General features: G+C 44.2%; 2 protein-coding genes across 51 annotated transcripts in view; both read left to right on the forward strand.

The window, feature by feature from the left end:
• Positions 1–6,471: 6,471 nt before the first annotated feature.
• On the forward strand, positions 6,472–20,477 carry LOC125719343 (DEP domain-containing mTOR-interacting protein-like). Its single transcript, XM_048994022.1, has 9 exons — positions 6,472–7,544; positions 9,902–10,080; positions 10,700–10,823; positions 12,687–12,865; positions 14,115–14,297; positions 16,486–16,623; positions 17,122–17,192; positions 17,372–17,476; positions 18,508–20,477. The coding sequence occupies exons 1-9, from the start codon at positions 7,456–7,458 to the stop codon at positions 18,640–18,642; spliced, it is 1,203 nt and encodes a 400-aa protein (XP_048849979.1). The 5' UTR covers positions 6,472–7,455; the 3' UTR covers positions 18,643–20,477.
• Positions 20,478–23,606: 3,129 nt separating this feature from the next.
• The window catches only part of LOC125718884 (collagen alpha-1(XIV) chain-like), a 41,202-nt gene continuing 37,073 nt past the window's right edge, over positions 23,607–27,735 (forward strand). For all 50 annotated transcript variants that reach the window (XM_048993126.1, XM_048993151.1, XM_048993123.1 and 47 more), the window contains exons 1-3: positions 23,607–23,883; positions 24,738–24,865; positions 27,184–27,300. In XM_048993126.1, coding sequence (XP_048849083.1) covers positions 24,793–24,865; positions 27,184–27,300 — 190 coding nt within the window. In that variant the 5' untranslated portion in view covers positions 23,607–23,883; positions 24,738–24,792. The remainder of the gene's footprint in view (positions 23,884–24,737; positions 24,866–27,183; positions 27,301–27,735) is intronic.

The raw sequence follows: 27,735 nt of genomic DNA on the forward strand, positions 1-27,735 counted from the left end.
GGTTATTTCTTTTCCTTTTGCCAGCATATATATCTTTCAAAGGCCACACTGAAGTCAAAATTTCTTTGTTTTTGCCAAAAATATTGGTCTGTTTCACCCCCAATTTTCCTGTCTACAAAAAAAAATAAAAATAAAATAGGGAGCAAAAAGCCTGCAAACAGAGTTAATTTTAAGAGATTTGTAAAATCTCACAATCAGCTGTGGAAAGTGAAATACTGCTCATCAGATTATTCCAAGAGCCATATCTCAAAAGCTGTTAAAAATAATGACTTTTTTTCTTGATTCGGTACAAAACATTCTGACTTATTAAAGCTAACCTGGGCCATTTTTGCTTGCCTGTACCTAATCATTGCTGAAGAACAAAGTGTCCAGGTGTCTTTTGAGAAAACGGGACCAAAAGTCCTATTTAAGTGTTTTCCATCCATCCATCCAATTTCCAAACCGCTTATCCTACTGGGTAGAGGGGGGTCCGGAGCCTATCCCGGAAGCAATGGGCACGAGGCAGTATTTAAGTGTTTTGTATATTGTAAATTCAGCATCTGTAAACAGGTGGTCATTGTTCAGTTAAAAGAAGGCAATTAATCAGAAAAATCTCCACAGATTAGTAGTCTTATGAAAACAGCAAAGGTAATATTCACCGTCCTATTCAGCTTTGTGGTGGAATCCATGGTATTTGCAGGAACGTTTATTGGTGTGAGCAGAAGAGGCGTAAATCTGTGGAAAAAAACTTTAAACCTTGGACAGAATTAGGCTTTACTGTTTGTCTCTTATATTCCTGCTAAGTGCAAATGAAATTTTAATGAAAATCAACCAGTTTTGGTAAGTGGAGTTTTTCAGTGCATATAATCAGTCTGTATTGTGAGATATAATAGTGACAGAGAGAGATCATGGAAAAATGTATTAATGTGATCTGAAGAAAAATCTTTTGAGTTGTAGAACAAGAAACATAGTTTAATTGGGTACATAGCGAACTGTTCTTATCATCCACAGGGATTTTATGTACAACATGAAATAATTTTGACAATGAGAAAATAAAGACAAATGAGTGAAACACATGGTTATAGTAATGAAAAAAAATGTGTTTTGATAGTAAAATCTGGGTAAAATATTGGTGCAGCACCTATCCCATTTGGGAGAGAGTGTGGGAGACACAGTGTCTGCGAGAGACGGTCTCTCTCCAAACCCCCGAGTATGAACGATTGCAGGAAGCATCCGGAAGATGGGAAACGTGAGACCTGGGTGCAGATGGTTAAACGCAGAAGTGGCCACGCAGAGATGTGCTCTGCCCCACACGGGCGTGTGCGTGACCTTCTCAGCATGCTGGGGAGGTGGAGCAGATCACGTTTCCAGACCTCCCACTGCTTCCAGTCCCAGAAGTGGGCATGTGAAATATCTAAGGGAGTGAAGCAAAGGAGACGCCCCCCAGGGCCCAAAACCCAAGGTGGGGGAACTTCCAAAATGGCACACCAGTCCATTGATGGGATCACGCGGTCACACGCTGTGCAAATCTCAAGGGTCTTCTGCAACCGAAGGGATGGATGGATGGATGTAAAAAAACCCTTCTATATGGTCAGCTGGTAAAACAGCTATGTAGAAAAGTCATATAAAAACATTAAACAAAAGCAGTAACGACCCTCGATTTTGCTTAGAGATGGGTATTCAGGTCTCTCGTATATGTGTGCACAGCGGAGCAGAGTGGCCTCGGAGCATCTACAGATGTTTACCCGGTCAACTGCTCTGTCACAATGCAAACTGAATGCTTGCTCAACAGTAGAGCTGTCAAGGCTGTTATTGGAATAGTTGAGTATGATCGGGCAGCAGCTACGATCATTATAACAGTAATGACTCTAGCATTTCTCCAGAATTCCCTATGACAGAATTTTCACTCCAGACACTAGTAGCTTTTGGCTTTTACCAACGCAGAAGCTGCACCGTTGAGCTGAAACAACACGGTCTAATCTCACTTACAACGCTGTGGGGTTTTGTGTTGGGCTCTACCTGGCTTCCAGCCTGAATGAAAATGCATACAAGTTTCAGGCTTTATTTGTGACAAACGCAGACATGTGCTGTACATTTGTATAGTGAAATGCTTTTCACTCCAGGAACATGCTTGAAAGGAAGTATATAATGCGGGGAAAATGATTAAAATAACAAAATTGGAATAAATAATAGAGCAGATAGTAAAAACCACACGCCTGCAAAATGAGACAATAGAGAACATGGATATTAGTCGCGGGGCGGCATGATGGTGCAGTGGTCAGTGTTACTGTCTCACACCTCTGGGACCGGGTTTGAGTCTCTCCATGGTTCCATGTGTGTGGAGTTTGCATGTTCTCCGTATGTCATCATGGGGTTTCTCCGGGTACTCTGGTTTCTACCCCCCACTCCTCATGGTCCAAAAACATGCTGAGGTTAATCAGACTTGCCAAATTGCCCATAGATGTGAGTATGCTCTGCGATGGGTTGATGCCCCATCCTTGGTTGTTCCCTGACCTTATGCCTGTAACCTCCGGGAGAAGCTCAGGACTTCCTGTGATCCCAAATGCAGAACAGGAATGGATATTAGTAGTTGTAAAATAAAACGTCATCCATTCACATCAGATATACAGTTGTTCCATTCAGGGGCCCAAACCTGCAGGCACCAGGCAGGGAAAAAACCCAGGACAAGGTGCCACCCGATCACAGGGCACACTCACATTCACACCTACACACAATCTGGCAACTCCACTTCACCTTAGCAGGGTAAAATAATAGTATATAATGAAAGTGTGGGATGGTATAAAGTGTGTAAATTGGTGTTAGTCACTGGGAGTCTTATTCAGTTCATGGACAGCCAGAGGGTCGAAACTCATCCTCGGTTTCTTGGTTTTGGTTTCTAGGCTGCGGCGGGCCATTGTTGGCGTGGATAGGATCTTTAATCGTCTTCATCGCTTTGTCCTTCCTCTGCTTCCCATGGGTGACCTGCAGGTTCAGGAGCTCATACTCGAGAGTGACACGCACATTCGCTATTCGCAGATAACTGCTGCCACATACTGTGCCTGCCTGCTACATTCAGCAGTTTCATCGAGGTGCTGAGAAGCTCCTAGGCATCAGCCTCCTGGTGCCTTTGGTACCAAAAGCCTGAGTAGGTTACTACTGGAAGCTAGTTTTGGTTTCAAAAATGGCAAGACTCCCTGAACTGACTCAGACTGCTGTAATGTAAATTCTCTGCTGGCCTGATTTCACGGAGATAAAGATGCTAAGCAACTGATGGCTTTCCGGAGATATTCCTGATTCAAGATACCCCTTACTCGTCTAGAAATGGGAGTTCAGCAACAGACACAGAGTAAATAGCGCTGCAAAGAGTCAGTGTTACATTTCAATGTGACGTTAACAGCTACACTTAGGAATACAAGTGGCCTGTATGAAAAAGAAAGACCACATGTGTACAAGAGCCTTTCGATCTGCTCTGGAAAAACCCCGTGAATTGCATATAATTGCTATGAAATTCATGTTTTAATTAATGCCTGGCAGAATAAGCTAGTGGAAAAATAACCAAGAAGTGATTTATTAAATGATTGCAGTTTCGATGTAGTAAACAATGAAAGGTGCACAATGTCTGGTAACTACAGACTGCAGAGAATTAACAGGGGTCAGAAAAGCCCCTGAATCTGATTTATCTTAAATCTAACAGTGAGGTCCATTGTTTGCTGGATACCCTGAGAACTTTCTGTAACACAAACTCTCATCCAAGGCTGTGGGTAAGAACCTCGTTTCATATTGGTCGGCCTTAAACGCTCAGTCACGCTTCAGCAGCGAGTCCTGATGGAACTGCTGCGTCTGGAAACAGCGGCTCCCGTAACCTGCACCTCTAGCTCAGCTACAATAGACCTGTTTAATACTGTACATTTTAATCAAGTACTTATCCCACTAACCTTACGTTACAGTTCATAACAAAATGCCCGTTTAAATTCAGAATATAACAAAATATATTGAGGAGTTTGATTGTCCTCTATCGTCTATTCCTGTTGTAAAAATAAAAACGGAGAAATAACGTATAAAATTAAAAACGTTCTTAACCAAATGTCATGTTTATATTTATAATGTGGCGTTTACGTATCTTACGTAATACTTGGCATTCTGGTATTCTTTATATGGTATTACTAGGACAGATATTAGACCATGGGAGTCGTTAGGTCTGATCACTTGACTTAGTTCCTGATCTTTTCAATAGCAAGAAACTCTCTTGAATTTGGCTAATTGGTAGCAAGATACTAAAATAATCCTTCCTAGCTTTAATCTGATTTGTTTTTTAAATCCACCGATCGATCCATCTTCTAAATGCTTATCCTAGTCACCCGGCAATCTGTTTAACAGGTGCAAAAAAGAACAAAATATATTATTAATCACAGCTTTAATACTTTTCATTGCTAATTGTAGGCTTGCAGGTTTGACGATCAGGTACTTATCGTCTGGGACTAGGAATGGAAACGCTGGTATGAAAACATAACCAACATTAAAGAGAAAAATATATAGTGAAACTAAAGAAATAGAAAATAAAACTCGAAGCTCGTTACAGGCGGCTAATGACGTGTATAAGGAACGACATTAGAGGGCAGTATTGTACCGGATTAAGGTGTTTCTTATGCGCTTTAGAGAACTTCTATTATTTTGGGTAACGAAAATGAGGTTGAGTGTGTATCCTAGATACAGATGCAGTTACGAACCGTGAACTGATTCCTTCCATGGGGCCAGTGGAGCGCGGCTGGACTTTGTATCCGCTGATTTCTCTGAAGCGGAATCCGTTGAGTTTTTGCTCAACATCGCTCACTAAGATGATCACCAGCTGTTATGGAGCATGTGGATATCTGGAGAGTTTGTCTTTATTCCTGCCACAATATACGCTGCAGGGCATAAGTGCTTTTAGGCTAATAACCCCCCCACACACACACACACTCCAGAGCAATGGGAACAATTGTGGAATTACATAATTCAGGTAATATTTATAAGTATATTAAACCACTAGCTAATAAATTTTGATACTCCGTGGCAGTGAACAGCCCATCGAGTCACGTGACCGAGGAGTTTCACCACAGGAGACCCCGCCCCCGTTGCCAAAGACTGAACTTAATGTTCACATGATGTCGGCCTACAGCCAATGAGTCACAGAGCCCTTTTGTGTGAGACAGAAGGAGACTGATCAGCAAATTGCCTTTCCTGTGCAAGTGCCCCAGAAACGCTGCTCTTTCGCTCTCGCTGCTGTTCTGAGTTTATCGTAGATGCATCTCACAGGCAATAGTGACCAGCAACGTGCACCTTCCTTATTAAAAGACCAGACTTCAATTCAGGTCATTACAATGAAGCAGCTCTGAACCATGAACTCTTGAGTACATTTACTAAATGAATGTAAATATTTAAATTAGTCATTTCGGTGTTGAAGCACAGCCGAGCAAGTTTGAACATGTGTCTACATGTGTAGAACATTAACTAATGACAGGCTAAAGGTAAATGTTTTATAGTCACATCTAGAGCCTGCAGTGACCCGCTGTTTGCTAAGGAAACATTCCGGCTTGTTCTCGCCTGGATTTTCTGCCTTTTATGAACTTGCATATTTTATATTGAAAATGTCAGCTGCATTCATTATTTTTTTTTTTTTTACATCTGCTCTGTGGTTTTACATCACCGGTCCATGTATTTCTCAGTAAATCCATATTTGTGTTACAAAGTACTTAGGTTTGCTCCGGTTCCTGATGATATCCAGACATGCAGCATTCAACTTCAGGAACTGAACTTAAGTCCAAAACCTCATTTTCTCAAATACTCCGAGCTTTTTCGGGGTACATTCCTCAGGGAGCTGACTGTGCCTCTTAATGCCTTAAACTGAATATATTATCAATTTACTGAGAATATTCCAGAGTCACAAGGTATGGTGCGCCAAGTAACCTATTCCTAGAATGTTCTACTTTGGTCGTGACAGTTTTGTTGATGAGTCAAACTGTTGTTCTCCTTTTTTTCCGTATCTTTAAAGACGGAAACCTAAACGCCAGGACCCTGATCTTTGACACTCAGGATCAAAGGCTCTTTCCTACAGGACCACCTGGACCACCATGAAACAGATTCGAACCGGAGTTCCAAGGATAGTGTAAAACACTGACGTCTGGGACTCTTCCACTCAGTCGAATACCAGTTTTAAAAGACATACAAGATCTCACCTGTCCTTAGAACAACAAAAAGTACATAGAAGAAGTTGAATCAGTATTCATAAGACTACCTTTTATGACAGGCCTAATAATAAGAATGTAGCTAATGATGGACACAAATTGGTAGCAACCTACAAAGTCCACAGCAGAACTTTGCCGCCACCTACAGCACAAGAGTGTTGGGCTTCAGCCATGAGTCTACACCACAAAGAGTTTTGTGGCCGGCCTAGTGTCACGTGATGTGGCCATGCATTCCGTCACTTTTTGCAGATATCGTTGTTTTTTTTTGTTTTTTTGGAGCAAGCAGAAAGGGTGTTAACGTGCATGAGCAAGTTGAACTTTATCTACAATAACATGTACTGGAAATATAACCCACAGCATACGTGTTATGTTTGGAAAAACAGCACCAATCTAGATTTCTGAAATGTGGCTTAGATTATTTGTCCATTATTTGTTCACGTCTATTTTTCCTCCCAAGGGAAAATGGTTATGGTGTTGTGGACGGATAATCATATTGATATGATTATTAGAAAACATTAAAGATGAACAGGAATGGGTAAGCTTGTAAAGTAAAACATGCCAAATGAGTGTATTCGTGGCACAGTGATTCCCTCTGACAACGTGCAAGCTGCGGACATACCCGTCCAAAGCCGCTTCAACTTTGCACCTGTAGCAAACTGGACATGAAGCTGTGGAGGCAGGACGGCTGCATTTTGTCCTGGTCTGACATCGAAAAGTAAACGAAACATTTGTGAACTGTGGAAAGTTCTCCAGCGGCACACCTTGCAGATAAAGCGGCGGATACATGCCGGGGTTTTAATGCCAAGCTGGGCGACCACCGCGCACCGAGAGGAAATACAGAAACATTAACTAAACGCGCACATACCTTTCTGATACGTTTTTTTAAGGAAGAGCCCTGTCGTTTTCACGGAGATGACTACAGCAGTTTATCTAGAAGGTTTCGGACTGAATTATGCCAAGAAAACGGTCGATTAACATGTTTCACTGGCAGTTTTGAAACCTAGAGGGATGTGGCGGAGCACGAAGTGATCTGCCCTGTGCTGTGCAGGAGATCTGGCCGCAGGAGGAGCTCATCTGACGGGATCGCTCATGGTCGGCGGTGACAGACAGATCTTCTCCAGCCGAAGAAACGACACCCCCCCCCCTACAGCGGCATCAGTTTCTGCAACCGGCAGGATTTGAGAAATTAAAATTCTACATCGCCTTCCGCTGATCTTTTTCTTCGTACACTTTATTCTTCATAAACAGATTGTGGATGATGGAGGGATTGGGGAAGTCTCTGCAGGGCAAGTCTGCGGCGTTGGAGCGCATGGCTGAAGTCCTGGTTACCGGGGAGCAGCTGAGGTAGGACCGGCTTCCACAGCATACATCAGGATGCAATGCGTAGTTCGTGAAAGGAGACAAATCATGTGGTCACAAATGAGAGAATTTACTATGATAAGAGTCACGGTTAGAGTGGAGGTACAGGTGCGTCTAACATTAGTGCAGGCGCCTGGGTTTAACAAACCTTAACATTTAACAAAATATCTCGCGAATTTCCGTTTACTGATTTTTGTGACAGCATATCTCACCTAAGTGCTTATGACGCAGCTCATCAATGTCGACCAATAGTCGACATTGGTAATAAGTCGAAATAGCTCATTTCGGTCTTGGTGGTTTTCAGCGGGAAAACCAGATGGGCGTTTCAGCTGGTATTTGGCTGTGTGAAAAGCCATAAAGTCTTAATGATTATATTGGTTGATGCTCATCCCTTATTTAGTTGGAATATAAAGATGAAGGTGATAAGGAATAAAGGCAATAGAGACGCAGGTACCAGAATACCTGTAGGTCAGCTGAAAAATGTGTACAGTCTGAGCCGCCCATATTTAGCCATTTTTATATTGTCATTGAACTTGAAATTCAACTCCGGAGACACTTTGAAATATTGGATCCTGGAGCGTCCTGTTGATCTGGAAAAACTCCTGGAACTTCATCTTGAGATGTTACAGTTCTGTTCAACCATATTTTCAAAAACATTTCTTTTGGTGATGCAGTTTTTCAGTTCTACAACGACGGCACTTAAGCACAACAATCATCCTTTTAATCAATACTTTTGCTGGGACATGCGGAAACCATTTCCAACTGTCATAGTGCTTGAAAACAGGCAGATTTAAGCCTTGTACGGGATCACCAGTGCTAAGATTCCGATTTTGTAAATCATCCTCGTCTGGGGACAGCATCGGCCTCAATAGCCCTTAAGTAAATGTATGCATTTGCTGAAACAGGTAGAGAATCCTCTGACTTGCTTGTGTTAGAGAAAACGATAGAAGGGTTAGATGAATAACAGCACTGTGTCTGAAGACTGACACTTCGATGCTGGATGGGTTTCTTTGGAGCCCCACAGTGGATATGTGCCCCTGCCACCCCCCTCCAGATCCATGTACACACCGCTTGGTTGGGGTAATATTAATGAGGTCATTCTCAGTGGGTGAGTAATGTACCACTGATAAAAAACAGAACAGCATTTACATGGGTTAATGTCTAACTGGTGATGGAGTGCAGCTGGACCGCTGGTGTCATTAAGCTAATATAAGAGGTACATGGTGGCCAAATCATAGTCATAAATTTTACCCAAAATCTGTTAACAATCCTGAAAGGGGTTTTGGAACAACCTTTGGTTTCAAAAGCCAAATTTAAGTCTAATTTCTCCACATTCACAACAAGCCATGCATTTTCAGCAAAGTGCATGCAAAACTGTTTATGGTTACATTCATGAAAACGTCCTGGATATGGAGTCCAGCTCTTTGTATCACTGTTCACAGAACACAGATGTTCTTCTGTGGAAGAAACAGCACAATAATTTCTCAGCTTTAATGTAAATTGATTGGATTCCTGGTGTACATACTGATGTGAGATGGGACTTTCAGTAAATCTACTGATTTGTTGAATCATCCATAATCATAACTGTTTATTCATGTAAACTGTAAGTTCCTGGTTTAAATGTTCTTTGGTTTGTAGATAGAAGTAGAAAAGATTTCTGGTCTTCCTGCCTGTACTATAAATATTAAAGTTATTTACAGATTATGTGTTTATGGGTAGTTTTGTTCTGTGGCGATGTGACACTATGGTAACCTCATGTTATTAGTGACGTAAGATTTCAAACTTGTTTTGGTGAGATACTGAGGTGTCTATGATCTCTGGTAAAACTTTTGAAGAAACTTTCTCGCTTTGGATGGTTGTCAGAAAGCTTGTCTCTGTTGACTTAATAACAGATTTGACAGCTTGACTCACATCTAAAGTAGGAGATGAGCCAAAATACCCGGGGCGAGGCGAAAAAACGAGCAGCCTGCCAGAATATAAACAACTAAATCTAACTTAATACCACAATTTTAAAAACTTTTAGGGTTAATTTGGTCTGGTAATGCAGTGACCGGATTCTGTACTCTGTAAAGTGCCTTCCTATTGGTTATTGATTGTGGGACTTTGTAAAGCTCATATGTAAACTGACCTAAATAAAGCTATCAAATGAATAATGTATCCTCATCATGTTGTACTCAGCGGCAGCGTTTCCCACCACTCAAACTGCACGTTTGTGTGGTGCCTCCCAAGATTTTGGGCCCCCTGTTGGCCACACACAGTTACTGCACTAGGAGGAGCAGGGAGCCCCAAAGTAATTTAGCCCCCAGAAACATGACAGCCATGTTATTTTCTTGTTTGTTTAGGCTGTGTTTGCATGAAGGGAAGGTCATCAAAGACAGGAGGCATCACCTCCGGACCTATCCCAACTGCTTCGTGGCCAAGGAGCTCATTGATTGGCTTATAGAACATAAGGAAGCCCCTGACAGAGCGACCGCTATTAGAATCATGCAGAAGCTTCTGGACCAGAGCATCATCCATCACGGTAGGTCTCCGATTGATATGAGGCTGGAACCTGTTTTCATAATGGTACCGTTCACTAAGTCAGGCTGCTTGTCACGTCCACATGCAATGGGGTCTCACCCTCTCACAGTCTTCAATATTCCCTCCACATTGACCTATTATTTTCTCCGGTATCTTCCTAGATGTTTGGATGTTTAAACCCCCCGTGCCTTTACTCCAGTTACAGAGTCTTACTCCTTGTTCCTCAGCTACATTCTGATCATAAGTTCCAGTTTCTGGTTCTCTGCGTATGACTTCCCTATTGCGTGTTCCATTTATGACTTTGCTTTAACCTTCATTGTTTTGTTGGACTCCAGTTGACCTTAGCCTGCCCACAGACTTTAAGCATTGGGTTTTCGTTTCTGCACTGAGGACAATAAACTGCTGGTACTCAATCTGGTGGTAACCTTCTTTTATTGAATGGAACACACCAAGATTTCACTTCTTGTACTTTTTCTGGATGTTCTTTCTTCGTGACGTACAGTTCTAGTAATTTCAGAAGCGTGCTTTTCATTTTACGGTGTCCGAACCACTGCTCGGTCTTACCGCATGTTTGTGGTATAGAACTGTACGCTGAGTCGGTCTTTCTTTTCGTTTCACAGTGTGCGATGAACACATGGAGTTCAAGGACATGAAGCTCTTTTACCGTTTCAGGATAGACGACGGGACCTTCCCGATGGACAACGAAGCCAAGGTTTTTATGCGAGGACAGAGGATTTATGAGAAGTATGCGTCATGGGAATTCGACATCAGGGCCAGACGCCGGGAATATTATCACTGTTTCGTGATGAATGATCAGTAGTAGCCAGTGCTAGCGTAGTGCTAACCAGTGGTGTTGTGCCAATAAATTTAGCTAGGCATGTGCCTACCCAATATTTCTTAAAAATGTAAAGTATAAATGAATCATTCAGTCAAGCAATAACATGTCTACATTGACTATGAATAACTATCATTATACTTGTAGTCGGGATAATCTGACCAGTGAGTGAACTTCCTGTGTCAGATCGCATCTCGTAATCCCCTCCCCCATCCCTGGTCATTCCTCTCTTCTACCAATAACTCTACACATCATCTGCAAGTTCTCACGTTTTAACATTCGCAACGCATCTCAGTAGCAGTAAATATTTCCGTATGTGTGTTTTTTTTTTTAAATTTGGTTTGAAATGGTGCCGACCCACAAATTTGATTTGCACGCCTCTGCTGCTAGCTTGATATTAGCTGGGTGTCTGTACAGTGGTGTCAAATACAGTCCCCTCCGACCATGGTAAGCAAGGTAACAGCTCAGTTCTGCACTATTGGTTTATACAGTAGTAATGAGGGATGGTTCCAGGGTAGAACCCTGTGTAGATGCTTCAGGTTCAAAGACGCAGGTGATCCCTGTCTGTGGAAGCTGTATGAGATGCCAAAACGAAGGCGATCGCTTTCACGGTGCTCCAGCTACACTTACCTGATGTATGCTATGTGCTAACAGTCCCTGAAACCTTTTCAGTCTGTATTTTATGTTTAGCATCTTACTAGGTTAGCAGAGCACCGCGCAGCACCGGAAATAGCTCACTTTTTTACACTGACACACTTCTACAACTGCATGCATGTCACTGATGCTGATCTTTCCCCAGAAAGCACCTAAACTTAACCTTCTCTAGACCACAAACCCACATCTTGCTACAGTCCCTGCTTCCCAGTTTCTTAATGACCCGAAATCGATCTAGTGATGATCTAGCGAATGGGCAGTGTATGCTATATTTGTCTTCAGCTTTCAGAAATATTTTAAGGTGTGTAGTTTGCCGCGTTCCAGGTCAGCTTATACAGGGTCTGCTGTCACCAAGATGCTTGGAGACGCTCGTGTTTGTGTACAACCTTAAACATACGTCAGCGGTGTTTTGATAAATGAGAGGACAGAGTGTGGGCCGGGTTGTAAATGCGAAAGAGGCTCACGTCAGATATAAAGGCCTGTAGCGTTGTGCTAACTCCACAAAGTGGGTTATGGCTCTGAGCTGCACAGGGATGCGTTTAATTGCTCTGGGGAGGCTTGGACCCCCGGAACCATGAGCGAATGTCCCATTTCCGGAGGTCTCTGCAGATGTCTGCCCTCCTAACCCAGCCTCCCTGTTAAACGCAGCACTGATGTCTGTGTCCTGTGTGTCCTGGGCCATTACGGCTGTGGGTCAGGGGTACCCTGTACATGCCCCCCCACCAATTCTGGTGCATCTGGTGCTTAATTTCCTCTCCAGCAGAGACTTGCACATGACTGTAAGACCCCTTGTTCCAAAATTGGAAATCCAGAACACATCCATATTATTATTATCATTATTATTATTATTATTATTATAATACACTGTTGGAGAACACCACTTCTACAAACACTCTGGTTAAGTTCGCGGTTATCAATCTGTTCTGTTTATTTTATGTAAGCCACATTGGTTTTTTCACCCCAGCATCGCGCCCTAATACTCCTCTACAGTCTGCACTGAATTGTGCCCCCCCCCCCCCACTCTGCACAGCTGCTTAGAGTGACTGTTTGAACATACACTGGCCCCTCCTACGATGGCCTGATTAACCACCCCCCTCCCCCCCCTTCGCTCCCCGCAGACTGATGAGTACAGATAACGGCCCCATGCAGACACGGCACGAGGGAGGGCGGGACTACGACCGCACACTTGTGGCTTCCGAGTTTGTGGATTGGCTGCTGCAGGAGGGGGAGGTGGCCACCAGAGAGGAGGCGGAGCAGCTGGGTCAGAGGCTGCTGGAACACGGCATCCTGCAACACGGTGAGGCCGGTGAGCGGGGCGGAGAGGGGAGAGTCCCAATCCCAAACAGAAGGATCGTGTCTGTAACTCAGGCGTAGGTTAGAATGCAGTATGACAAGACAGAAGCTGCACCAGAGAGCATTTCAGATGACCTGATGCCATAAGATGCTGCACGTGAGGAAATTGTTTCTGATGACGATAAATCGAAGCATCGACATAGTAGCTGAGCCCCAGCAGCTTTCACTTCCGCCAGCCTTCCGTCAGTCTTTCTGAATTGGTCATTAACGCAGGTGCTGTCCGGAGATGGTGGCTCAGTGGTGGAACATTAGCTTCAGGACAGCGATGACATTGAGCGTCACAAATGACAAGGCGGTTTGCCATTATCTAGGAAACACAGTCCATGTGTGAATGTGTGGGTGGATCATGTGACCTCTTGCAGGCGATAGTGCCCCTATCAGAAAACACAACTCAGCTGATTTGCTAGACGGTTTAGAGAAATAACAATGAAATTACAAAATGAATCACTGATTAGTCTTTAATTAAAGTGCTATTCTCTTTGCCACTTTCAAACCATCTTTTTATTCCTTTTTATTTGCAACATTGACCCTTTGCTTTTAAAGACACTACAAATTACATGTGTGAGTTTGCTTTCAATAATAAACATGCACAGGCAGCATTAGTAATTCATGATGGATGCTCTAAGGATGATGGGTATGTAACTTTTTTTTTTTCACCATTAATTTGATTGACATTTGCAGCAGTTAGTATAGTCAGTCCTGCTTCTACTGACATTACGGTTCCAAGTTGGAGCCATATTTTCTGATCCAGGGCCAGTTTTTTTTTTTCCAGTGGAAATGCACAAAACCGGTTCTGGAATGGAAAAACAGCCTGGCACCGGCCCCACATTAGTGGAAATGGGGTATTAGGGCATCCAATAGCATGAACAGGGTGTTTCGTCGGCACTGAGAGAGCGTGCATGGATGCCCGTCTGGCAGCGAATACCTGTGCACAGAGAACAAAATGCACATGCATATGAACTATTTCCAAAGTCACACACGTAGGCTGAGGATTAAAGCCCATCTGAATGATCTATGCAGAAGGTATCTCACAGGAAACCCACGACAGTCACATGCTCCGTCACTCTACTATCGCAATAAAACAGTCCAGTTCGCAAGGTTCAACGAAGGACATCATTAATCCTGCAGATAATGCCACTGGCAGATGGTGACATTAGAGTCCATTTTTTAACTGGCGTTTCCTCCTTCCCCAGTGACCAATCAGAGTCCCTTCGTGGATGGGCAGCTGCTGTTCCAGTTCAGGATGAACTTCCGTCGACGGCGCCGTCTCATGGAGCTCCTGACCGACCGCTGCCCCAGCATCCCGGAGAACCACGACAGCCCCTTCTGCCTGCGCAGACAGAACCCCAACATCGGCAGTAACAGCTTCCAGTCAGGTGATGCCCCCTCTGCCTCTTCTTAGTAACATCATTATCAGCAATACTGATTTTATCCAAATTATTAACTATTTTGGTTTTAATATAATAATTTCCCAGGCCACTTATGCAGATTGAAAGGTGTAACGTCCTTGAGTGCTTGAAGTGGGAGACCTTAACCCTAACCCTAACCTTAAACCCTAACCCTGACCCTAACAGGCTTCTTATCACTTATCATATTCCCAAACCACCTTAAATGTAATTCAGGTATTCAGCGAAACCCGTGCAGATACTGACTTCCCCGTAAAGTAAAGCATCTGAGCGGATATACAGTGCAGATATTTACTTAAAGGTTTTCTTTTTCCCTATTATCTTTTCCATTATAACCACAAAATTGATTCCCTGCTTGCTTATCTTTTACCAGTTTACAGATGCTTTGTTCTCAATGGTCAGACTGGTGTGGATATATTTATTTATATATTTATCGGCTGGACAGGTAAGAGCTGGGTGCGACAGGCCCACATAGTGTCAGGCCAGCTCCCCATGTGGATCTATGACCATAGTCTTAATTTAATAAAAAAATATATTTTATTCTGCTTGTTGGTTTGTCTGATCTGCAATAATGGCCCGTTCATATTTGCTGGTGCCTGTGCCTTTGGTTGTGTAGATGTTCTGAGCTTTGTTTTAACATTGCACAATAGTTTTAGCATCCTGGGAACTATAGGGATATTTTTTATTCAGTCACAATTGGTAGTTGTGTAGTAAGTAGCATTACAAAAATGTCAGTTCTGTGTTTGATTTGGATGATAGCTTTGTTTGCAAATCCTTCATCAGATTTATTGGTTGATGTATCGTAAAATGTCCCTGCCTCGTTTTCCCATCCCCCGTGTGCCAAGCGGCGGCGGAGACCGCATTGTTCGCACTGAAGGATTGATGAGTCGTGCCGTTCGGTTGTTATCCTGTAGCCTTGGATATCTAGGCAACAAGTGAGCTAGTCCTCCCCGTCGTCGCCCCTCCTCGGCCTGCGATGTTTGCTTTTGAGTTTAACATTTACGCCGGCGGGCGGCTGCCAGCTCAGCTATCGGTCACCTTGCCGGGTCGCAGCAGGCTGCCTGGCTCGGTGCTGAGCGTTAGTCCAGGGAATCTGAATGATGAACTTCGACCAGCCTGTAAGTGCCTCTCCAAGCAGACAGAGGGGGACACATGAAAAGCATGCTTTTGGTTTGCTACTATCATGAAAAGATCAGGAACATAGAGGTGAATGCTGTGCTCTTTCATGATCTTATCTCTGATTTGTCTAGGTTGGTCAGTTCTAAAACTGTGCAATAAGACCAAATGTGAAACGTTCTATATTTCAAGCTAAATGAGCTCATTATCTATCCCATTATGCTCTGAGCAGAATGAAAGTTATACCCAGAGCAGGAAAGTTTTCATCAGTCCCAGGAAAGGTTTGTATAGTGACTCAGAGATCAGAGAGTGTTTGTCCCCCAGCTTTGGTAAAGACAGAGTAAACACCTTGTACACTATGCATGGACCTGACTTAGGGATACACCATCAAAGATCACTCTACAGTACGTCCATACACTATACTCACGTACACTATTGCTTCTATAAAGAGCTCTGGGTGTCTGGAAAAGTGCTATATAGATGCAGCTTTCATTCACATTCAGGGACACTGTCAATGACCACGAAGCTCAGGCGCACTGTACTAAGGTATACGTCATGAATGAGCACTATACTCGGGTACAATATGCTCAGCCACATCATGAATGAGCACTATACTCGGGTACAATATGCTCAGCCATATCATGAATGAGCACTATACTCGGGTACAATATGCTCAGCCACATCATCAATGAGTACTATACTCGGATACAATGTGCTCAGCCACATTATCAATGAGTACTATACTCGGGTACAATATGCTCAGCCACATCATCAATGAGTACTATACTCGGGTACGATATGCTCAGCCACATCATCAATGAGTACTATACTCGGGTATAATGTGCTCAGCCACATCAGCAATGAGTACTATACTCGGGTACAATATGCTCAGCCACATCAGCAATGAGTACTGTACTCGGGTACAATATGCTCAGCCACATCAGCGATGAGTACTATACTCGGGTACAATATGCTCAGCCACATCAGCGATGAGTACTGTACTCAAGTGCACAGGTGACTCTGCGTGACCTGTGTCTCCCAGTCAGTCCCAGTAAGGAGGTTAAGATGGTGTCAGCTGTACGGCGGAGCAGCATGACCAGCGGCTGTAGCACGAACGGCTTCTACGGCAGCAGCCCCGTTCTGAGCAGCAGCCCCCCAGTGATGTGCAACCCCAAATCAGGCAGGTGGCGCTCTCCCTGCTGACCTGCTCACCTTCCCGGCGATTCCGGGATGTCAGGTGGTACCAGGAGGAGGTGAAACCGGGAGCCGTCTGGCCCGTTGTGAAACACTGAAGGACACAGAAGCCACGAGGGCTTTTCAGAAGCAGCTTAGACAGGTTCTTAGGAAAACAGCGCCTGTGAAGGGGATGTTTGGGTTTAGTTCACAGCACAATGGATAGAACTTTGAGGTCTGATCTTCATGTCTTACAGTGTGTATGAGGAGGGCTGAGTCACCCAGGGAACGCCATTACAGTGCCTCTCTAATCTCGACTGCACTTCCTGACATTGCGTTACCCGATAGGAGGTTTATCAGTCAGGGGTATTTAAGAACAAATACTGCATTGCCGTGTTATAGTGACTAAAGAAATCTAACCTTTAAATCCTTGACTGCATGTAATCATTATATGTCACCTTCTCATATTAGATTGCATATTTCACATGTATCTTCTGCTCCTCAGTCCTTAAGAAGAAGGTAACCCCTGAAGAGCTGCTGTCTCCTGGAGGTGCATACGTCAAGAAGACCTTCACTGTGAGTTTCTTACAGCGCACAGTTCCTCAGCAGGAGTGAACTTCATGCCGAATTTCATTTGGTCTCGTCCGACTAAGTCGCCCCCCCCCCCCATAGGATTGACCTGATCTGCTTCACATGTTTAGTTAGAGTTTTACTAAGTGGGGAAGCCTGACCTAACGCTGACCTTTCCCCTCCAGATTGTGGGTGATGCGGTGGGCTGGGGCTTCGTGGTAAGGGGCTGTAAGCCCTGTCACATCCAGGCCGTGGACCCCGGGGGACCTGCTGCCGCAGCTGGTATGAAGGTGAGCTGCAAGGCATCATGGGTAGACTGATGCACGATTGGCTGCCCATGAGCGGAAATGTCATTCCAGAACAGAAACCAATAGAGAACCACTCTTGCATCTGCCTTTTCTGAGTAAATATGCAGCCGTCCTTGGTTTCCTTTCTGCCTTTTACGTCACTCCTGTGCTGCTTGGTTTGTATGTCCCTGTCTGCCCTGTGTTGTATTTCATTGTGCTGTTTCTGACGTGGAGAAATACGGCGGTAGGTTAACAGAAGAGCAACTATGCAGGTGGATGTTTAACCTTTGTCATAACTTGATCCACAACCCTAACCTTAGCCATAACCGTAATTGTGTCTAACCGTAACCCTGACCAAAACTCAAACCATAACCCCCCACCCCCACCCTGCTGAATCCCACTGCCTCGGCCCCACACCCTAGCAGTACTGTATATTCAGGGCTCAGGGTTGAACTGCTCTTCGCTGATTACCTTATTGCACATCACTTGTCTTTTCCACAAGCCATGCTACATCACTCTTTGATAACAATTCACAATCAAGCCTGAAAATATGTTTTTGCCTCTGGGAAAAACAATAAAAATGTTTCCTGGAAAGTCGGCTCGGTTTATATTAAAGTTTGTCTGAGAGTTTTGGACGCCAAGCGTGGATTTGATTTTGAAAACAAATTTCTATTCATCCGTCCTGTAACACTGCAACACTCGTGGATTTTTCCCGGAACCTTCACTCGGCCCTCAACGTTCCTGTTCCCTGAGCATTCCCTCCTCTGTTCTGCCCACTGGATTTTTGAGTCCTCTCTACAGTGTGTTGGATGCATTCACCATTGTTATGTCAGCAGTGTGGTACTGTCTGAAAGTATGCATGGTATTCTTTGCAGAAAAAACAAACAGGAAAAAAAGTGAATGTGGTATATTAAGTGAGGATGGTGGCGTTTAATGGTCCTACAATTTCCTTTGGTTTTTCCTTAGCAGAGCCACCTTAGCATATGATACTGAAATTCCCTGCCATTCATATCTTCTGTCTCATCCTTGCTCAGGTCTGTCAGTTTGTCATTTCTGTCAACGGACTCAACGTTCTGGCTCTGGACTACAGGACTGTTAGCAAACTCATCCTGACCGGCCCCCGGACCGTGGTCATGGAGGTCATGGAGGAGAAGGAGGCTGACCACTGAGGCCAGGATACGCGCTCGGCCCCTGCAGGCACACGGGGGATCCAGTGCATGGCTCCCTCTGGGTTCCACGTCGGTTTGCTATTGCCTGTTTCCTTTCTGCATTGGTCACTTTATGTGACGGAAACTCCACCCCCAGCGGCAGACCATGCCTTTGTGTGACTGTCACAACGCGGACCAGGGAAGCAGGAGCGTGGAGACAGAGAATCGGGAACGGAGGGATTTATTATAAGTCAATCATACACAGGACACATGCAACGTCAATGACAGGACTAGGGAAACATACTCGGAACGCGGACTGAAATATACACGACTAATTAACAGCAACAAGAAATTGCTGGTAAACATGGGGTAGATGAGGGGGCGGGGCATGACAATGACAAATGTGACAAACAGGCAACCTACACTAAATGTTAAATAAACACGTTCCTTATATAGCAGGTGCTGAAGCAGCTAGCTAGCTACAGTCTTCTAACTCTACTTGCAGGCTATTTATTTTGTTTGTGAGGCATCGGGGGGGGGGGGGGACCCCAAAGTGATCTTTTTGAGTGAGGCCCACAAACAGCCCACCCGCCCCTGTCCCCACCAGATGAACAAGGGAGTGTTGTGTATCTTTGAACAAGGGATATGATATCATTCGAACACAGGCCAACACGCCGTCAGATAACCAGGGCTTTTAGGCATAACTCACAATGAGTATTATTGGTTTTCCAAAGAGATGCTTTTCATGGAGTGATCTGACCCAGTACACATGCTTGTGTCCCCTTGCCGAAAGAATCAGAAAGTCCATACATCCTTTGTCCTGCCTTCTCTGCAGTCTAAAAAAATTATCTGGGAAATCAGTCCCACATACTAAAACAGGAAGGCTAATCGTTGACCGTTTCTGCAGGGAAATGCTAACTACAACAGCCGGGTTCGGCAACACATCCGCTTCAGCTGCTGTCATGCTGCCCCCCTCCTGAAACGTCACCTCCACGTCCCTTTAGAACAGCCCCCCCTATGCTGCTGCCTTCCGTCAGAGTGGTTTGCTGATATGGGGCATGTAGGCAGCCGAACAGGACATTACTTGCTTGCAGGTCTGTTAGAGCACCTCCTGAGAGCCATGGGGGAGTGTGCTGTCTTTGCCCACGTGGAAGCAAAAACTGAAAGCTGGTGTAAGCTTGCTAGCAAGGAGACCAAGTGGAAAAACATCTTTATAACTTAATAGCCGATGGATGGATGGATGGATGGTGTAAAAAGTCATGACTCAGTTATGCACAGTAGTGCCTGATGGCAGCAGGTAGGAAAGATTCCAGAAGCCTTGAGCGCGTTGAGGTGGGATGAGCCGACAGCTAGAGGGCGCCCTGTGGAAGGGATGGGCAGAGTAATAATATTTATTTAAAGCTTAAATTGTAACAGTCTGACAAGCGATAAGGAAACGTTTTTAAAAAACATGCTGCATCTAATCCTGCTGGTGTATTGGAGTTCCCCTGTACGTGGTGGTTTTTAATGACGTTTTTAATACTGATTAGATAATGCCATGTCACATGACCTCATTCGGCCAAACACCAATTGTCGCTTTGATACTGTGACTGAAATGTTTTGGGGTTTTTTTTTTTTTACTATCCATTGATATGTTGAGTTAGGAATCAACTTATGGGTGTGAATTGATTACAACTAACTACAAGTGCCATTGAAAGATTTAATAATAATGAAACCTAAGCACATTGACCTAGTTTTATAGTGTTAGCACATTTTTATTGATAGGGGTCATTTCGTACATAAACCTGGTGAATTTATACTGACAGCTATTCCCAGTATTAAAATACTCACTTTCATTAAAATTTCTAAAATGGAAATTGTTTCGCTTGTCTTCAATGATTCACGTTCAGCTACTCCTAAAGGTTAACTAACTTGTCTGTTCATTTCAGGCAATGGTGCATATTTTATTATAATGGATAGGCTTTTCACCGTCAACGATGCCCGTTTGAGTGGGAAACTAGTAATCAGTATAATTTTTCAGCATTTCTTATACATTTTGCATGAATAAATGATATGATAACATCACCTTTGTGTTATTTGGAGAAATAAATATAATATGCCAACCCGTGTTTGACAGAGCAGGGGTGTCCGCTTATCGCACGTCTCATATCTACTTTGCCTTACTGACTCTGTGAGCAGGTTTGGGCTATATGCACAATCACCCTGGAGGGGAAGAGACATGATGCCAGTCTGTCACAGGGCGAAAAGCAGAAGACACCCTAGTCACGATACCAAACTATTTCAGGGCGCGCGCGCGCTCGCGCCATTCACACATAATTACAATTGGAAAGGGCACGACCCTTCTCCGTTTATTTAACAAAAAAAATCATGCTAATATTAGAGTTGTAATACACGGTCATAAACATCTTAGATTTATGTTGTAATGCATTCATACCTCATATCAGTATGTATGTTGCATAATGTACCGTGTCAGTGGAAAAAAGTCATCGTCTGTATTCGGTGCGTTGAGGTGCACAGATCCACCAGCAGGTGGCAGTGTTAAATAATGTTTGCTTCTTTGCGAATATTTAAGGTATGTTTTTCAATAATGGTGACTCATTTTATTTCAGTCGATTCATGCCATATAATATAGGCTTACCATTATTCACTGTGATCACAAAATAAACTTATGAGTTTACTGCTATGTTTATGTGTATCATTTTCTGGACGATTTAAAGACTCCTATTATTTTTATGAGTTGTATTGTAATGCACCAGCACACACTTCACGTCATACTATCTACAAACAGACATCGTTTTTTGAAAATTCGACATTGCTCATTAATAAACAACTAGGTTGCCCGCTTCGGCCAGCTTTCTGGCGTGAGATTTTCAATTCGAGACAAGTCGGCACACGCATTTACATGCAGGCATGTGCAAGAGCTTTATTGCCTTGTAAATAGTCTGTAGGGTTTGCAAACTACACCAACACTTTCGATTTAGCTAATTTTAGGTTTATTATGAAGCAATACAGATCTGCCGTAAGATTTCTTGCGTGAGCGTGAATTTCTGAAAGTGACAATTGACGACCCTGCTAAACATCACTCATATGATATATCCTATACTGCAGTTCCTGGCGGCTCTAATTAGCTTTGCTAGACGCAACAAAACTACCCATGAGAGGAGGTTTGATGTTTAATGTCTTTCCAAGAGGCTGCATTCTCCGTCCTGCCTGCCTGTATGAACTTGCTTCCCTTGGATCCCAAAAGGAAACCCGTCCTCGGCCCGTGGGTTTCTGCCCCCTGTATATCCTCCCAAACATTTTCCCACTCCTGCGAGTATTTGATTAAAATGTTCATCATCATGCTTTCCTGCATGATTCTCCGTGTTTGTGAGTCCGAGATTTTATTGTCAACCGCAATATTCATTGTTTCTAAGTACTGATTATATATACAACCCGTCCTTATAAACCTGAAACCCGTCTTTCCACATAACTTTATCGCTTCATGTATAAAACTACATTATTGGTTATTATGATCAGGTCTCTGTTTGAGACTATAGCCAGAGGCAGTCTGGCAACAAAAAATAGCCGCGGGAATTTTCTGTCAAGCGACCCCCTTGATGTATTTTGTCGCCGAACGGGGGTGTAGGTGGGGGGTCTGTCCCCCTTGGTATATTTTGCCAAACGCTATATAAAGGGGAAGAAAGACCGGCCCACGCCTGCATCTATTTTAACATGTCCAGGAGGTTCTCACTGCTTATAACACCAAAGTCGCTCCAAACTACAAGGGGATTTCATTTCATCTGGGTTTCAGAAGCTCCCTTAAAAAAAGACAGCTGCAACGGGTAATCTAATGCTTATTAGTTCGTAACGGGACATCTAACAATAACAGAATTTCCTTTTGCCAACGCATAAACACCTAAACAATCACGATGTCTCTGAGCTGTCATTTCCCCAGCGGATGCTTTCCAAACGTAGTTTATCACTGTTTTGCACACTGCAGTGTTATTGTCATGAACTAAAAACACGGCATATTTCCCCAGACTCGGTGCGCGACTGTCCAGGGATAAGACCCTCATCCTCAACCATATGCGATGGGGTTTAGATCGGAGCTCCAATGAACCATTTCGTGACGGAGCTGTTTTTTATCATTTATTAGCCTGACATTACGCATGTACACAATTCATTTATAAGTAGTCCAGGCGCTTAATAATGCGCTTAACAAAGACCCTCCCCTCCCCCAAAGCAACTCAGCTTCTTTATTATTCCCCTAAAGGGCGAAGGTGAGAGTGCCTCGGCTAAATGCGGTTAGTTAAGGAGTATAGCGCCTTTCGTCTATTGGAGGTCCCTGCGAAAAGGGAGAAAAGGGGGAGCACAATGTCCTCATTGAGGAGCAGCAATTACTTGGAAGACGCTGTGTGGCGGTAGAAGGCGCTGGTAATACGGCAAAGGGAGCAAACATTATGCACGTATCATGTGGGAATTAAAATTGTAACGCCGCCATTTGGGTTTGACGAGCAGAAATTAAACCTCGTTAACCCCCGCCCGCCCCCCCAGGCATGTATAGTGGGCCTCTATAAGTAACCCGAAGGTGCAGGTATGCAGACAGGCGCTGAAGCTGCTTTCTAATGATGCTATAAGGAATGAAAGGGCGGCGCACCTAGGATTACCGTTTCAAAGGCATGCGGCTGCCTTACACCCGACAGGAGGTTAACACCTAGATACAGGCACCCCCGCCCTAGAAATAACAAACCTCTAATAATAAACGAAAAACTAAAGTTTTTATTACTATATAGTATACTATAAAATAAAATAATATCACCATTTTTACATGATCGCTTTCATAATGAGCCATTTAGAAACCAATCATTTGACATAATCCGCCAAAAGCAAATGCCACTGACGAGCTTTTTGACAAAGAGCATCAAAGGAAATGAAATAAGCAGGGCTGTGTCGCGAACGCGCACCGTGCTCCCGTGTTCGCGGAGACGCGCTCGGGGGGCAGGACAGGTCCCCCTCAGGTGTTCAGACCCCACGTCCTGCTCCTCCTGCCATTGGCTGCTCCAGTGACATTCCCCTCCTCACCGAGGATTAACGAGGTGAAGGAATGAATAGCTGGAGGGGTGAGTGAATGAATAGGGACGCGGGAAACACCCAGCGCCGCAGGTCCCGCTTTACGGCGCTGTCTGCTGCTGCTGCCCTGTTTGCGGGCACACTCACGTCTTTGGCCATCGCGTTGTCCCGTAACAAGGGGAGAGTCCGGCTTGATACATGCTGTTAAAGGTATGGCATCGTCTTTGTATTTTAAATATGGTGGGAACACGGGACAGAAACAGGAAAACTTTAACTGGTCTAATGAAACTTAAGTGCGTCAACAGACATAACGGAAATACCGCTAAGTAGGGTGACCAATATGTTATCTATAGGTAAGGGTAAAATAACCAAGAAATGATAATGATCAGAATCTTTTTATTAGAAATTTAAATGCGTGGCTGAAGTTGCGTTCCGACTTGCGCTTTGCGTTAATATAAAACGTCTGTATATGAAACTGCAAGTGATCGAACTCGCATTTTAACTAAACAAGCCTAAATAATTCTCTCTTTGAATTATTTTAACGTTAAAACTTAAATGTTTGAGTTTCGAAGTGTGCAAGATGTTTTACATTTTAAATTATTTACATTTTTATGTTTACCAAAGTGGTCTACTTATAATAAAAAATGCTGAGCACACTCTTCCGCGAGACGTGTTTATGATTTTTTTTACTTGAATTTGTGAAAATCTGATTGTTTAGTGCACACAGAAACGTAAAAGTGTGTACACCTAAACCACTTTTCTTTCAATGTGACATATTTATTGAAGATTTCTTACAAGGTGACGTGTTTATTGGACTCCCGGGACAGGTGGACGAAGCTCAGCTGTCTTAATGACCATTCTTAACACGTATTTCTGCTGTTTTAAATAGCATTTTACCCTCCGTGTTATTTGGCAGCCATGAACTGTGGGTGAAACTCTTGTAAATGTCTTGTGACTTGTTCGTGACCCTCTCTTACCGTGGGATCTGTCCTTTCCCCGCTGATCCTACAGGACTGCTCTCAGATGCACCAGCTGCTAAACACCATTCCCACCTGTCGTTCCAGGTGTCCCCATTGACATTCCCACACTAAAGGTAGCGGCAGGTTTCTGAGGATCAGGATGCGGGTGTACTGCTGTCTACTGCTCTTCATGGCTCTCATTGTGTTACTTATCGCCCCTGCTCAGGGTCAAGGTAACCGGCCTCCTTTGGCTCTGTGTACCCTTCTGCTGTGTGATGTGCAGGTTTGGTCCATCCACGGTTGCTGTTCATGTCTTCTTTGTTTGGCCTAGATGAGTCTGACATGTGATGAGTGGTTGTCCTGTAAACATAATTACAGCGTCCATCCCTGTGTATTAAATCAATTGTTGACCTGGCCCCTCAAACGAGGACTCGTGAGGTGGCCTTCTCCAGAGCAACTCAACCCAGGTTCCCCATGGGGGAATGAAAAACGTTGAAACACCGTGCCTAGTTCCTCCCTGTTGTGCGTTGTGCTTTTGTTGAGACACGGCCCTCCGAGGTGATTTCGGCAGGTGCTGGGGGGGGGTCGAGACCCCCGCAGCGCTCGTGCCACGGGCAGGTAGAGGCGTGTCTGTGCCTAGCTGAGCGTGGGAGGATTCTCTGTCCATAACTGCTCGCTGTGACAGTTTTCCGTAAAGAAACTTTGACTGGTGGTAAGAAAGTGCAGCGGTAGAGTTATGCATGGATGTAAATTAGGGGTGACCAATCATATTCGTAAAGGGTTGGCGTATATGTGGGTTTTTGGGGTAACCTTTAGGTCAGCTGTTCAAACCCAGGTGTGAGGACTCTTCAGCCAATCAGTCCTCTAATTAGTGACCTAATTAGGGAGTTGCAGCGAAAACTTGCATACACACCGGCCCTTTGCGGATAAGACTGGCAACCCCTGGCGTAAATTATTGTCGAGATGGGGGAGTGCGACCCCTCCAACCTCCCCACAATAATCAAAACCAGCCAATTCAACTCTCTTGACCCCCTTAAATGGGTGGAGACCTCAACCCCCCAATGCTCAACCTAAACTTATACCCTCGAGGTTATGTCTTGCGTTGAGGATGGTGGTTTAATGGAATGTGAGAATGTCTGATATCACGATGAAAACCCAGCGGATTTTCGGGGAAATTGGGGGAATTACAGGCAGTTGTCAGACTCTGATGCGTGTTTCAAATTGGTCTAACAGGACCATTCCAGAAGCCAGTTCTTATTGTCTGCTGACATGGTGATGTTTGCATCATCCTCTCTGCTCCTTGCTGTGCTGTTTGCCAGGCTGGATGTACGCCGGAAATGTGATAAGTGCTTTGGCGATCAACTGGGCGTGACCTCACTGTCCTTGCTAATGTCACATGGTCTGTGCGTACATTTGTTTTTCTTTGTACATGGATGCAGGATTCCCCTAAACATGCAAGAGCTCACACGCATGCACACACACACACACACACCAGCAGACACACATGCGCACGGTCACGCGCTCGCACGGTTTTCCGAGAGTGAATTCCTTCACCCACTCCAAGGAGAGAGGTCTTTCTTCACAGAGAAATAAACCCAGCAGACGCCTCATCCCCTCTTCCAGGTTGGTGATCTTGTTACGCTATTATTTGCTTTTTTTTATCTCTCTAAATATTCCTTGTTTCCAAAATAATTAGTGGGTGCCAGACTGTGTGAAATTTGCATACCTCCACTTCTGATGGTCTGGCTCTTCACTGAGGGCTGATTGTTACTCCATACAAGCTCTTTCTTTCTGGGGGATGAACGTGCTGGTATGTAAAGGGAACGTCGGCGCTACGTCCCTCTTTCTCTGAGAACACAAACTGCGGGGTTTGTGAGGCCGCCGCTCCGTTTTCCTGCTGTTTCGGTTGAGCTGCCTCAGTTCTGGTTGGGAACAGGATGGGTCTGGTCATGTCTACATAGCAGAGCTTATGTAGACGGCAGAAGGATGGTGAAAGTGCTTTTTCACACCTACCATAGACGTAGATGTTCTGTGTTAGACGCTCACAAAACTATTCCAGTATCTCTCTTTCTGTGTCTCTCTCTGTGTTTATATCTGGGGAAAAAAACCATCATATTCTCTAATGAAAACTCCTGCGAAGCTGCCATCCATACACGAATAACCATTTCCTATGAATAAATCAGATGCTTTTGGCAAACACAGGAAATTAAAAATTTAGCAGTGTCCGCTTCGAAAGAGTTTCTTCATTTAGAGAGTGTGATTGGTCTCTGTGTAACATCTGTCGCTGCCATCACGTCTGTCCTGATGCCCTTATGATGTTCAAAGCCCGGTACGAGTATGTGTTAACTAAACCTGGGTGGAATTGGAAATTCAAGCTAAGATAGAAAACAATGCATGTCTATGGACTGTTTTACAGTTTGGCAGCTCTATTCGATTCCACCCTTGGGACGTTCCGTCTGTTGGACCTGGAACTGATTTGTGACCGTCTCCAGTGGGATCTTCTCGGCGACTAACAAGACGGCTGTCCTTTTCTTTATGTTCCCCGCTATAGTTTCACCTCCACGGAAATTGCGTTATACACTGCTGAGTTTTGACAAACTGCTGGTATCGTGGAAAGAACCACGAGGAGATTTCGACGGCTATATGTTCGTTTATAATGCACACCCAGGTACGTTGGATCGATCCGTTTGTGTTGATTTTTTTTTACGGTCTTCATATGGTGAATCCAGTCTCAGTATGTAATCTATCCTCAGTATGTAATCCAGTCTCACTATGTAATCCATCCTCAGTATGTAATCCAGACTCAGTATGTAATCCAGTCTCAGTATGTAATCCATCCTCAGTATGTAATCCAGACTCAGTATGTAATCCAGACTCAGTATGTAATCCAGTCTCAGTATGTAATCCATCCTCAGTATGTAATCCAGTCAGTATACTTTTCACATGGTGAAAAGTTTGCTATGGGGGTTAAAAAAAAGACCTGATTGACAGAGGATGCCAGCAGTTCCCCACAGTGCTTGGATTGCACTGTATTGGAGGCTGGCAGAAATGGGGGGGATCCCAGTCTGTTACTGGGGACCTTCTGCTGTTTTATATACTGCAT

The sequence above is a fragment of the Brienomyrus brachyistius genome, chromosome 23 (assembly GCF_023856365.1).
Source record: "Brienomyrus brachyistius isolate T26 chromosome 23, BBRACH_0.4, whole genome shotgun sequence".
In the NCBI taxonomy this organism is placed as follows: domain Eukaryota; kingdom Metazoa; phylum Chordata; class Actinopteri; order Osteoglossiformes; family Mormyridae; genus Brienomyrus; species Brienomyrus brachyistius.